The sequence below is a fragment of the Nyctereutes procyonoides genome, unplaced genomic scaffold (genome assembly GCF_905146905.1).
Source record: "Nyctereutes procyonoides isolate TBG_1078 unplaced genomic scaffold, NYPRO_anot_genome, whole genome shotgun sequence".
Classification (NCBI taxonomy): domain Eukaryota; kingdom Metazoa; phylum Chordata; class Mammalia; order Carnivora; family Canidae; genus Nyctereutes; species Nyctereutes procyonoides.
In genome coordinates this window covers 9839972-9854283 of record NW_026575034.1, presented here as the reverse complement: position 1 = coordinate 9854283, position 14312 = coordinate 9839972, and the positions used below count along the sequence as shown (strand labels likewise).

Genomic DNA, 14312 nt, shown 5'->3' with positions numbered 1-14312 from the left:
GAGAGACCTAAGAAAGAATCACTAGTTACAAAAGTACTCCAAGTCTCCTGGAGAAGGGGAAGTTGAGGCCTGACGTAAAACTCTGAATGTGACAGGTTAAAGCCAAATGGACTCATATCATTGGGAATAAAGTAACTGAAATTTTGAAGTGATTCCCTAATAGGAAATGATTTGAGGGTAAGGAGAAAGGAAAAGGAGAGTGGTTCTCAGCAAAAATGGCCAGAGCTTGGGGCCCATGTGGAAAGAGGGCTGATGAATTTGAACAATAAAATATGTCTAACCATCTGTTTTAAATTGTTCTCTGTCCTCTTGGTCTGTTTTTCTGCCATAAAGCTGTTAAATACTTATTTACTCAGCAACTGTTGTTTTTCATGTTGTAGACCTTTGTTAAAAGAAAGAAAAGGAATAATTATTAAACCTTTACTTGCAGGGCCTCAATGGAATAAAAGAAGTATTCCTTAGTGTTTCTTATGTCCTGGGAGAGAAGGGTTTTAAAGATCTTGTAAAGGTAATAAAGCTGACCCCCCAAAGAGGAGGCTCCTTTGAAAAAGAGTACAGAAACTCTTTGGGAAATTCTGAAGGAGCCAAGTTTTAAAGTTGCTTAAAGCTTCCATTTTGAAATTAAGGAAGTAGTTATAGGATTAGATATGTCAAAATTTTGAACCAACTTAAATTCCTGTTTGAGCATCCAGATGTTGGATGATACTTCATTTTTATAATTTTTGCATTTTACATTTTTACAATTCCTATTTCACTAGCTTTTGCCTGTGTGTGTGTGTGTGTATATATATATATAAAGAATGATGTGTTCAAAGAATGATATGTGTAAAATGTGTTTGTAGAGTTTCTGATTCTTTTGTTCTGGCTGGTTGATACCTATTCATTCATACACTATAAAAAACCTGTAACTTTCTCTACAAGGTCAAAATGCATGCATACGCAAAAAAAATAACTAAATGGTAGTTCCAATCCTAATACTAAATTAAACCTTGATTTGGCCTTGCTTTTATTTTGATAATTTTTTTAAGATTTTGTTTTTTTTAAGTAATCAATACGCCCACTATGGAATGTGAAGTCACAATCTCCAGATCAAGAGTCACATGTTCCACTGACTTATTAGCCAGCCAGGCACCCCTATTTTGGTAATTTTTATAAAAGATCTAAACTGTATAAACCCTTCAGTGATGACTGGGACCAAGGTGGGCATTCTTTTCTTGAAAGAAGTATTAGAGTAGGCTGCCTGGCTTCCTAAGTATTTTGAAACATCTTAAATTGTACCTTTCTTTGTAACCTCATGAATTTTCTACCTCATTTTGACAGAGAAAATTCTATTCTACCTAGATGAGATCTGCATGAACCACAGCTCACTGGTGGTCACAAACTTGCCTACAAACTCACTCACTCACCAGGAAGACCGACTTCAAGTGACAATAAAAGCAGGTAGGCACTTTACCTTCCTACATAACAAATTCTCAGGTGTATAGCTTGCCACTTGCCACCCTCTTCCTTTCTTCTTGATGAAAACAAGGGGCCCATGTAGAAAGGTGGCTGGTTCTGCTTCAGTCAAGCCTAGAAAGGTAATAAATCTAGGCAAGGACTGGTAGGAGGGTACCACCTAGGACCTTTCACAGAAAAAGTCACTCAAATTCCTCAAAAAGTTAGATGTCTATCTGGTATATCCCATATTAAACAGAGTTTACTTATATGCCACAGAATAAATAATGCTAAATTTTAACTTGATGGATATTATGCTGTTTGATAAATCAAAAATCGAGCTTCTTAGTAAGACTTTAATTTTTCCTAAAAACGTTCAATAAAGAGAAAAATTATGCAACAAATTTTATTTAGCATAGTCAGTCCCAACATTCAGCACAAAAAGTTTACAGAGGATAGAAAGTGCATTAATAAAAGCCAGTCTTTACCAAAAGAAAACAGAAAATATATTATTGATTCAAAATATTTTACACTTGAATGATAAACTGCAATAACTTATTCTGGGCACCTACTGATAAGAGAAAGAAAGAGAAGAAAAGAATGCTTTAAGAAGAGCTCAATCTCCAGCTGATATCAGAGAAGTCAGTAGAGGTCACTGAGACCGGCAGTCTTTCTTGCTTTTTGCATTAGTGCCCTCAGCTGGAACTGTTTACGGGACAGAAGACGCACATGCTGGGAGGGGGGAAAAAGTTTCAACAGTTTAGAATGGATTTGACTCAGGCATGAAGTATCAGACAGTTTGTAACCTAGATGGGATCTAAGAACCCTAAACTCCTATCAACGTTCCTTTGGAACCAATACTTGATTACATGTGGCTTTTTAAACTCACTTGATTGATGCTGGCAGGTTGTGTTAAGGAAAGTTCCCTTCTGAGACCCTATGAAGGATCACATTACAGGGAAAGCGTCACATTACAGGATCTGGCTTGGGATTTTGAACTATATCCTGAGATATACCAAGATACCAGGGAAACTTGAAGTTACATAAAACTATGATAACTACAACTATCCCCAGTTGTCAAAAAGCAGGGGAATCAGCAGTATAAACCAGCTTTTGGCCAATGCCTAGCAAGAGCATATATCTCTGGCTCTCTGGGTGCACCTTTCCCTAAGCTATGGAACACAAGGAGGGGACACAGAAAGGGAGTCTTGGCTCTCTGACTTATACCCTGACATTCGTGTGCTTGCATCAGGTCCAAGACTGATTTGGCCACTTAATCAGAGTGAGAAAGACAAGATCAGTTAAGTGACCTGACCAGCCTTGCATGTTTACTGAAGCACCAAGATCAGTTAAGTGACCTGACCAGCCTTGCATGTTTACTGAAGCACCAGCAGCAGCTGGATCAAATATCCAAAGGGTGGCCACTACTATTCCTAAAACCATGCTTTTCATGACCCAACAGAGAATGGTACCCCAAACTAGCTCATTACATCTTCACGTCTGTATAATAGCATTAAGCCAGAAACAAGAAGCAACTACTCTCTGGTACGAGCAGGGCAGCCCAATACTTTGCGGGGCTGTTTGATCTAGGAAGATGGGTCTAAAATCATGCAATTCTAAGAAAATTAAGAAGAAAAAAACAAAACAGAATCCCAAATGGGTGGGTCAGTGATCTTAATTTAGATGGTGTATGACCTAAAAGAACCAACAGCAATCTGACTGTATCTCCTAACCGCCCCCCCTCTGGCACAGTAGTAAGAAGAATTACATGCAGCTTCATGCTGCCTGGGGGGTGGGAGCTGCAGCCACAGATCTCACTCCCTCACTTTGGGAACACAAGGAGTTTTAACTTCCCCTACGAGGAAAACCCACTTGGTTTGTGGCTTTCAAGGTCAGTGCCTCTAAAACTTGAGTTCTGAGATCCTGGAAAGCAGATTGAAGAAGACATACCTTCAGGAAGACATCCAGATCTATTACTCCCCGCCTCAAGGCTTCTCCCAGGTAAAAGATAGTGTCTTCAATAGCATTTTCCTCTGCATACAGATTTAGGATCTGTTTGTATAGTGGGGCTGTGGGAATGATAACTTCATCAATATCATTGTTTTCAGACTGATTTTCCATTTTCTCCAGAGCAGAACTGAGTTCTTCATCCTTCTTTCTCAAAAGTTCTATGTTTTTATCGACCTCAGCCTGAAAACAAAACAGTCCAAGCATGAGGACTTTATACTTACTGTACATAATTATCTGCTGGTCAAAAATCTACAACTCAACTTTACCAAAACAGACCTGTGAAATAAAAAGGCGATACTTAAAACAACTCATGGTTGAGATTAATGTTTCAAATAATATACTGGTCAAAGGGGATGAGGGGTGATGTAACATGCTGAGAACAGAGTAATTTTTTTTTTAAAGGTTTTATTTAATCGAGAGAGAGAGAGAGAGAGAGGGAGAGGGAGGCAGAGAAGCAGGCTCCATGCAGGGAGCCGGGTGTCCAGGACCATGCCCCGGGCTGCAGGTGGCACTAAACCACTGAGCCACCCGGGCTGCTGAGAATAATTTTTTTTTAAAGATATTATTTATTTATTTATTCATGAGAGACACACAGAGAGAGGTAGAGACATAGGCAGAAGGAGAAGCAGGCTCCCTGTGGGTCTTGATCTGGTGACTCTGGGATCAAGCCCTGAGCAAAAGACAGACGCTCAACCGTTGAGCCACCCAGGCGTCCCAGAACAATGTTGAAAATACCCTGAGCTGAGCGCTTCCAGTGACAGTGATAAGCCTGTCACTTATTAGTGACAAATGATGTTACAAACTAAGCCACCAGACAAGATACCTTCTAGCAGGAGGTTCCTTATGTGAAAATCATAAAAGAGGTCTTTTTTTCCAAACAAATGGGCAGCTGCTACAGAGAAGGAACTTTCCCGTCTATACAGAAGATTAATCGATAGAACCCCAAATACCTGAACTTTAGTTACAAGATATTGTAGGTGGTGCTTGTGGGCTCAGAATTGTACTGCTATCAATTTCCTGAACTTTTAAAAATCGTTGGCTACTACTGTGAAGTTGACTTTACATACTAGAACCATTCTGTGAGACTAATGGGCACACACAAACCACTGTCCCCAGAGTCCTCAGACACATTTGTTGGAATAACTTCTGCATGGGAATGAAAAGTGGTGAGTGAAGCTGGCACTTAAATTATGCTAGTGCGGGATCCCTGGGTGGCGCAGCGGTTTGGCGCCGCCTGCAGCCCAGGGTGTGGTCCTGGAGACCCTGGATCAAGTCCCACGTCAGGCTCCCTGCATGGAGCCTGCTTCTCCCTCTGCCTGTGTCTCTGCCCCCCACCTCTGTCTCTATAAATAAATAAATAAAATCTTTAAAAAAAAAATGTGAAGAAGTTTACGAGCTAAAGGCTGCATACACTACAGATGACTGAGTACAAGGGCTCCCTGACCCTTAAGTGTGAACCCGTGGTCTGAAGATCTTCATCATGGCTTAGAATTCTCTCAGATTCTTATTTCCTGGTTACATCAAGCACTGAAACAATCATCCTTGGAGTCAAACCTTGTCCCTCAGGATGAAGCTGGTCCAAGTAGAACTGGTCTAATTCCCCTCCAGCTCCCAAACACCAAACTGCAAACACAGGCTCCGTTTCTAACAAAGCTATAGAGAAGCTAAATTCAAATGCTTCAAGACATGTAGAATTTTCTCTTACTAGACCCACAACATCCAGGGCAACCAAGGTGTAGATATCTAAAAATTGCAACTGTTCAATGAGTTACTTACCACTTCTTGATCTAAACGGGTAACCATTTCTTCCAGTTTCTGATGACCTTTTTTCAGGTCTTCCTCTGTTCGTTTCAAGGCATTGAGCTCTGCCTGGGCACGATCCATTTCCTCCTTCATCCGCCATCTCAGCTTGTCACTGACTGCTGAGATGAGAGAGGCTCGGATGGTGTCCTCGCTGATAGTGCCGTCCCTACTGGGGCCTGCAAGGAAAAAGGCAGAAGCTACTGGCTTAATTTCCCATGCACTTCCTATTCCTTTCACAGGAACCTTCCGAAAACAGGACAAAGTGAGTTGACACTTTCAAAGTGGGAGGAAAAAAATTTTATAGTCAATGTTATAATTTCATCAAAAATAACATTAAAATCAGAGTTGAGAAATACTTTCCCTGAAAGGAATTACTATTATTAATCCATATTTACTTGCCTTCTGTACTGACAGGTGAAATAATCAGCTATTTTCTTAATGAGGCTGGGGCTGTGTCCCTACTGTTATTACTCGATCTTCAACAAATGGGACAAATTTATACCGAAGAAAAACATTTGATTCAGGCCAAATGCATTGTCTAGTTTCACTGCTAAGCTGAAGGAGACCGGAATCTACTGCAGAGGCCAGTAAGAGGACTGAGAACGGGCAGTTTCCATGCTGTAAAGGTTAATAAAGCTTCTTCCCTTCTACATGACTTACTCCTTTACTCTTTACCCAAAGTAAAGAACAGATGAGCCAGAGAGAGTGATGTACAGAAAATTCAACAAATGATGAACTTGTTTATTCTCAGATTTCTTACTATTCTCTTTAAAACATCCCTTCTTCAGTGTCCTACAAAATTTCCTTGCATATTTCAGATCAAATAATGGGCTAATTAAGAATGTCTAAAAGGCTCCTAAGGAGAAAGATAGGTTAAGAAACACTGCTGCGATCCGTCTGTGATTCTTGCTTTTCTATCGGATGTTGTGTTGCTACTGCAAACTTGTACTTGCTGCCTTGTTACCACACGCCAACCTCATCCCCAAAATTATGGTATACGTTTGCCACAACAATTAAATTATACTAATCACGGGATCCCTGGGTGGCGCAGCAGTTTGGCGCCTGCCTTTGGCCCAGGGCGCGATCCTGGAGACCCTGGATCGAGTCCCACGTTGGGCTCCCGGTGCATGGAGCCTGCTTCTCCCTCTGCCTGTGTCTCTGCCTCTCTCTCTCTCTCTCTCTGTGACTATCATAAATTAAATAAATAAATAAATTAATTAATTAATTAATTAATTATACTAATCACAACCTAGGAAAGGGCAAAAACGTACTAATATGAAGGCCTGATAAATGGCCTGGGTGTGCTAACTACCTACTAGATGACCCTGCTTTTTTTTTTTTTTTTCCCACAGCCAGATCTACCTCTTTCTTTAACAAACTCTTAAATCATTCTAACAAAAACAGTTTAATGTTCTTAAATATCAGATCCCATCTTCTCTCTACCATTAAATAAGGTTAAGGCTAATCTTCATTAATGATCTTTCCTTTATTAACCCTAATTAATTCCAACTAATAGTTCTTAATATTTATCAGTTTAAAAACACACTTTGAACTTTAAAAAATACCCCAGAATACAAAAAAGACAAGGATCTGCCAAAAGCTTCCTGCCTGACACTGGAATTTCAAGTTGAGAAGGGCAACACAGATCACTGGAAAAGGAGGCGCATACTTACCTCAACATGGGCTGGGCCACCACCCATGTTACAAACCAGGAATTGGGCTTTTGTTTTTGTTGTAACAAAGAATAGGTCGGAAACTTAACTTTAGTTGCGTATCAGAAGGGGCAGGTTGTTACAATAACAATGTTTATTGTTCCATCCCATATTAAGTTGCTTTAATCAATTTTTTTTTCAGGTTTAAATGGAATTAGCATTTTCCCTAAACCTCTTGGTTGGTGTGAGGAACTAAAATTGTAATTGGTTTTCTCCTCCCTGGCAAAAATGGCAAACCAAAGCATGTCGAAGAGAGAATTTCGGTACCATTTCTTGGTAAAAATTTGGTGTCCCTTTGGGACTGGAACAGTCTTATCTGTAAGGAACTGGACTCCTGGAGGGCTTAGCACTGAACTGTGGTAGCTGCTCAGGCAGAGTTATTTGAGTAAATGAAAGCAGTCAGTGTTAAAGTCTGCAGTGTTAAATATTTTACGGTATTTTTTGCTTTTCGACACCCTTTCCAACACACGTCCCTTCAAGGCAGTAGAGTTGTATGGTTATTTATACGCAGCAGTTAAAGTGTTCCATTTATCTGTGTAGAAGTTTTCTGAAGTAATGAAGGATGAAGTGTATTTTTATAACTATCTGGATTTTTCACACACCAAGTTTTGTTAAAATTATTAACTTAAAGTGGATCAACTTACACTGATGTGAAGTTTTCAAATTTCTTTTTAAAAACACACTCTGACATTCTGGAATTAATAGTTTCTCCTATGAAATACATTAAAGGAAACACTACCATCCAGCAGCAAATAAGGCCTTCCAAATGAGTCTCCAGCTAAAGCCATTAACACTCAAAATGGGACCCAAGCTGAGGCAGCAGCTTTTGATAAAGGTCACAGTTCACCTGAGGAGGGTGGAAGTGCCAAGATTAGACCTTGTCCTTTCCTCTGCCACACAGACCTTACTATGTAGTATATTTAAACATTTTAAGTCCACCCACTTTCTAAAAAGAAGAGAATTTTTAATTAAGATCTGAAATATGAGTGCCAAAAAAGAAACCCTATTAAAATTCAAAATTCCATGAACCTTGACAGTTTAAGGGATTGTTTACACAAATAATAAAGATTTGGTGGGAGAGTCTCTTCTTCTTGATCACTTTTCAAACAAAATAATTTTTTTGCCCTCAGATGTCATAAGAGAAATTTTAATTTCCTTATATGCACTATAACAAGCCTAGGATTAAGAAGAGTTTGTGGCAAATTGTCATACCTCAAATCCCCACACTGACCTTTTCCCATGCAGAGTCAGATTTCAGAAGTGCCCTTCTACAATTCCAGATTAGCAGCAATGAATAGGTAACAAAGATTTTGAGAAACAGTCCTAAGCAAAACCTCATTTAATGTTAGGTAGGATTCAATTACTGAACGTAAGTCTTAGGAACTAAAACGTAATTTAAAAAAACGTTTCCGGGCAGCCCGGTGGCTCAGTGGTTTAGCACCACCTTCAGCCCAGGGTGTGATCCTGGAGACTCGGGATCGAGTCCCACGTCGGGCTCCCTACATGGAGCCTGCTTCTTCCTCTGTGTCTCTGCCTGCCTCTCTCTCTCTCTCTCTCTCTCTGTGTGTGTCCCTCATGAATAAATAAATAAAATCTTTAAAAAATAAAGAATAAATTTAAAAAGTTTCCTACTATAAGGAAACCAATATATAACCCAATAGACCTTACAATTCAGCAAATAATTCAGGCTCATATCTTCAAAGTGCACTAGTACAGACTACCTGATTTAAAAGCAGACACTTAAGGCAATTTTATTTCCTAGCAGTGCTTGATCAGTTTCCCGTAACTCAAAAAGATCATTTATATTAGAGAATCCAGGGTAATCCTAAAGTACAAGATAACTGAACAGTAACCTTTAAAAACATTCAATTTACTAAAAAACAGTTTATCCATTTCTCTCATCCTCCAACCCGGTCTTCTAGCAACCACCACTCTGTGTTCTCGTATCTGTGAGCTCGGCTTGCTTATGTATTGCTTGGCTTATTTACTTTTTAGATTTCACATAAAAGTATCATCATAAGGGTAGTTAGTTATCTTAGATTTTATTTCGTCTGACTAAACACTAACCTTTCTGAAGTTTCCTCTAACGAGCAAAAGTGAATCACTTGCTCAGACCCACATAATGGTCTTTGGTTTGGCATCTGTGCTACAGATCAAACTGTGGAGCCTAAGCAATCCCAAAGATTAAGTTACTATCCCTCAGAAACCAGATCAAGCCCATATTTCCTTTTACAATAAAAACACACAAAAAATAGGTCAATCTCTGAAGTAGGAGGAACATTCAAATAACCGAATAAATGCATTCTGATTCATGCTATTAAGTACAAACCTGGCAAAGCCATTAAGCTGCTTAAAAATGGCTTTCATATAGTCTATGAATATGTAAGCTTCTAATACTACTACAATTCTCTGTGTAGGCTATGGAACTTTTCTTTCAAAGAAATCAGGGGACCTCAATTTATCTTTGATTTTTGTTTTGAAGATTTTATTTATTTATTTGACACAGAGTGTGACCAACCACAAGCAGGGGGAGCTGCAGAGGGAGAGGGAGAAGCAGGCTCTCCACTGAGTAGGAAGCCTGATGGGGGGGCTCTGTCCCAGGACCCTGAGATCATGACATGAGTTGAAGGCAGATGCTTAATTTAGCCACCCGGATGTCCCTCAATTTATCTTTTAAACACTATCAGGGCAGCCTAAGAAAGTTTCTATAACCACTATCAGTAAGAGAAAGGGTACTTAAAACCATCAGCAGGTTTATGCTTCTTGAAAATAAACATAAACCACAGGGAAAGGTTTACATTAGTTTACATGAAAATTCAAGTTTTCAAAAGTAAGGTAAGTAGGTATGAACCTACTGAGGTATGAACCTCATTAAAAGAGGACACCAGGGGTGCCTAGCTGACTCAGTTGGTTGGGTATCTGACTCTCGTTTTCGGCCAGGTCATTATCTCAGGGTCCTGGGATCGAGCCCCATGTTGGACTCTGCACTCAGTGTAGAGTCTGCTTGTCCCTCTCCCTCTGTTCCTCCCCACCGTTGGCACTTGTGCTCTGTCTCGCAAGCAAGCAAGCAAGCAAGCAAGCGAATAACCAACTTTAGAAGAAAGATAGGATACCAAAGTAGTTACTACTACAAACAAGACATGGTGCTACACAATCATAAAAAACAAGAGATGCGACTAGCAGGCGGAAGCACATGAAAGGGTGCCAGATTCTGGAAGGACAGTTTCTATATGCTCATAAACTCACTAATCCAGGATGGCCGGAGAGGGAAGAACACTATCAGACAGGACGGTCAAGAAAACCTCATGTTTACCAGCTTCTATCTTTGAAGGAATGTTACTCCATAGGAAGCTTATTTTTCTTCAAGTTTTTTTCCTCTTCATTAAATAAATATTGGACGCTGGGGTGGCTCAGCGGTTGAGTGTCTCCTTTGGCTCAGGGCGTGATCCCGGAGTCCCAGGATCAAGTCCCACATCAGGCTCCCTCTGCCTATGTCTCTGCCTCTCTCTCTGTGTCTCATAAATAAAATCTTTGAAAGAAAAAAAGAAACAAAGACCAACAAATGGAAGATGTAGAAATAATTCTGCTGCAGCATTTACAAGATTTTCTGCTCCTAACATTTTAATCCTAACCCTATTTTATTTATTTGACAGTGAGATAGCTCAAGGTGGAATGGAGTGGGGGGAGAGGCAGGCAGAGGGAGCAGCAGACTCCCCCGCTCAACAGGAAGCCTCACATAGACTTGATCCAGGACCTTGGAATCATGACTTGAGCTGAAGGCAGACACTTAACCAACTGAGCCCCTGAGGCGCCCCTGCTCCTAACATTTAAAAAAAGACTTTAATGCAGGTAAAACCAGTTTCTGAAATGTCTGTTAACAGTACTCTACCGAACTTATTGTTTCTGATCCTTATTTATGATTTAGGAAAAAAGTCTTAAGATGACATGATTAAACTCTGAGGTTGTGATATACAGTACTTAGGAAGATTTCCAAAAGAAATTCTGTAGTAGGTACTGGCTTTAACTCTTGGGGTTACCAGTCATAATTTTCTAGTAAAGAATGGAGGTGTCCTGTTGGGTGTCATAGCATACGATGACTCACTGATTAAGGCCACACTTTTTAGTTACTAGACAAAATTACATTAATCATATTAAACTCAAAAGGGTACTCATATATCTATGGTGCCAGGGTAAATGTGATAAGAGGAGCATCATCAATTGAATATTGACATATTTCCCTAAGCATTTTGCCTAGTAACTCCCAGCTAGGATATTCCCAAAAAATGACAAGAAAAAAAATACCAGTGGGGATAAGCACTATAACAAACCCCAAATCATACCATATGTATTTTAAAAGTCTGAAGACTAGGATTCAGAACTATAAGTCAACTACAATCATCTACATAGCGTCCTGAAATAAGTCAGCCTCCAAAGAGAACTTTCACACTGACGAGGATCAAAGGACTGTCAAACTTTTACACCTCTGTGCATTTGACTGGGGCAGAGTGGGTGGTGGTGGTGGTGGTGATGGTTGGGAAGAAACCACCTACTACCTTACTTGATGCTCAGATCCATCATTTTTTTAGGGATCTTGTATGTGAGATGGCTTAATTATTACTATATTAATTCTACAGTTATGAACAAAAGTTTCAGTTTTGCTCTGCGAGTAATAGAAAAAAGGATCTTTTTAAAAAATTTTATTTATTTATTCATGAGAGACAGAGAGGGGTGGGGCAGAGAGACACAGGCAGAGAGGGAGAAGCAGGCTCCATGCAGGGAGCCCAACGTGGGACTCGATCCTGGGACCCCAGGATTATACCCTGGGCTGAAGGCAGCACTAAACCGCTGAGCTACCCGGGCTGCCCCCCAAAAAGGATCTTTGTATTAAGTTTCAATACATATTACTAGTTAGACTTTTTTCTTTTTTCAATGTGAACAGATTTGTTCCTTCATTACTGACTAACAACGTATATAACAAATTCAGTGTGACATTGACTTCTCAACAGAGTCTAAACAATGGAAACCGTCCTCAGGAATTACAGCTTTGAGGTTTTGTAGAAATTCATTTTGTTTTGTAAATGTAAGATCCATTATAAAAATAAAGTTTGGTTAGGATACTCTGAATACCTGTGGCTAAAATTAAGTGAAATATTTGTATGTTTTGCTTTAAAAATAAGAGTCAAAAGTTAAATTTGATTTGGGCCCTAACATATCTCTCTGTAAAATATTAAAGTCCTAGGACAGTGTAACAATGTAAAGGAAATCCTGTGTAAGGCCAGTAAGTTACAACATACCCAAGGGCTTTATGGTACTGACAGATTTTAAAAAGAAAAACCCTGAGCTAGTTTACTTGGGTATTTGAAACATGACAGAGATCTAACCCGTGCACATATCAGAGGGGAGGGGGACACTGAAGTGGACAGGGCTGATCAGAAAGCACACATGACTGACTACCTAACATCATGATGGCCAAAGCTTGGCCATTAGCAGTTAACAACTCCACAGAAACATTCTGAACTAAGTCCTTGCAAAGTAGCTTAATGAATGTTACCTTGGGCTTAGGAACAAAAGTATCCAAGTGGGATATAGGACAAATGGCAGGATAAACTTTTCTAGTCTTGAAAAGAAACTATGAAAAAAGAACACTGCATGTGTTTCAAGGGAAAAAAATATCCAATACATAAGATTTATGTGTTTTTTTTGTGTTGGAAATACAAAAAGGAGTTGTACATAAAAATGTGAGGCTTCTTTTTATTGATATCTTTTAAAATAAGTGAGAAGCATTACTTCATATACATAAAGCAAAACCTTCCATCTGGAAAGTGGAAATGGGTTTCCATTTGAATATAGGAAAAGTTAGTGATTTATATCCCAAAGGCACCCCTTCTCATGATTATTTGATTCAAAGAACTCTTTCTCAAGATGTGCATTAGCTACATGGTTTCTTTCAAGGATAAGAATCTTAACAACAGATCCAAAGTATCCAAAGAACAGATTCTATTCCAGGTTAAGTATAAGGGCAGAAGCACTTCATTTTGTTAATTTCTCTCCTCAAAGTTTCAAAACACTAAGTAAATCAGGGTGAAGACATCTGTAACCACTCTCTGATAAAAGGACTCCACTGAGAAGAAATAAACCTGGAGATTCTGGCACAAAGGAAGTATGGCTGATAGTACATCCTCTGATAAACTTTAGAATGGAGCCAGTTAGTTCACGGACTTTCTTCACACACAGTCATAACGTGGGGAGGTTTCATTAGGTGGCTCCACACTGTTGAGAGCATCACGCTGGACCACACTATAGTGACATTCTTGAACACTGGCTTGATAGCCTCCAATCTTTCTTAATCCAGATTACAATATGCAACCACCTCATCATTCCCAAAGCACTGCCACCAGATGCACCACTGACACCGCTAGCACATAGGCATCTGGCAGAGTGGGAATTAACCACTCCCACAGCATGCTACTCTTCCCTATCCAGCAGAATTTGGCCTTCTCCACTGAAATGCTTCATTGGGGACTAAAGCTTCTCTTAAGTACCCATTTGTCAGCCTAGAAAACATACATCCATACCTACACTTAAGCTGTCTTCTGGTATCTGCTGTTAAGAGAACATAAACAAGTATTCATATTGTCTCCTAAACTTACTCTTTATAACTTGATTTGGTGGTCAAGTCATTTTAAACCTTTAAGATCAGAGTTCAGGTTCTTACAGTTTTGGCAATACCAACTTGGTAAAAGTTATATGCCTAGTCCTAACAGAAGTGTTTCACTCTTAAGAAACACATACTTTATAATCCAAAGAAACAGAAATTTGAGTTTTTAAAAATTTAACTTTTACCCTCAGTTACCAAGAAAAGTTTCTCTCTTCTGATGCCTCTGTTGATAAACAATGCTTACAATGGACAGAAAGTCTAAGGAAAGTTGTCCAAATTCCACATCTTTTTCCAGGAGAAAATGTTTTTGATAGTTGCAAAGATGATATACTAAAAATACACCTGGGGGATCCCTGGGTGGTGCAGCGGTTTGGTGCCTGCCTTTGGCCCGGGGCGCGATCCTGGAGACCCGGGATCGAATCCCACGTCAGGCTCCCGGTGCATGGAGCCTGCTTCTCCCTCTGCCTGTGTCTCTGCCTCTCTCTCTGTCTCTCTCTCTCTCTCTGTCTCTCTCTCTGTAACTATCATAAATAAATAAAAAATAAATAAATAAATAAAAATACACCTGGTCTTACAAATGACTCCTAGGAAAATTGAGTTATGGATCACCGCTTTTTCTCCCCTTACATAATACAAGTGTATTAAAATATCACTACAGTTGCCCAGACATGATAGAAAAGCAACATGGACAGGTT

General features: G+C 39.6%; 1 protein-coding gene across 1 annotated transcript in view; it reads right to left on the bottom strand.

Annotated features, from left to right (window-relative positions):
- Positions 1-1824: 1824 nt before the first annotated feature.
- The window catches only part of TSG101 (tumor susceptibility 101), a 44205-nt gene continuing 31717 nt past the window's right edge, over positions 1825-14312 (bottom strand). The window contains exons 8-10 of the mRNA XM_055317905.1: positions 5221-5423; positions 3385-3624; positions 1825-2166 (exon numbers count right to left, since the gene is read on the bottom strand). Coding sequence (XP_055173880.1) covers positions 2077-2166; positions 3385-3624; positions 5221-5423 — 533 coding nt within the window. The 3' untranslated portion in view covers positions 1825-2076. The remainder of the gene's footprint in view (positions 2167-3384; positions 3625-5220; positions 5424-14312) is intronic.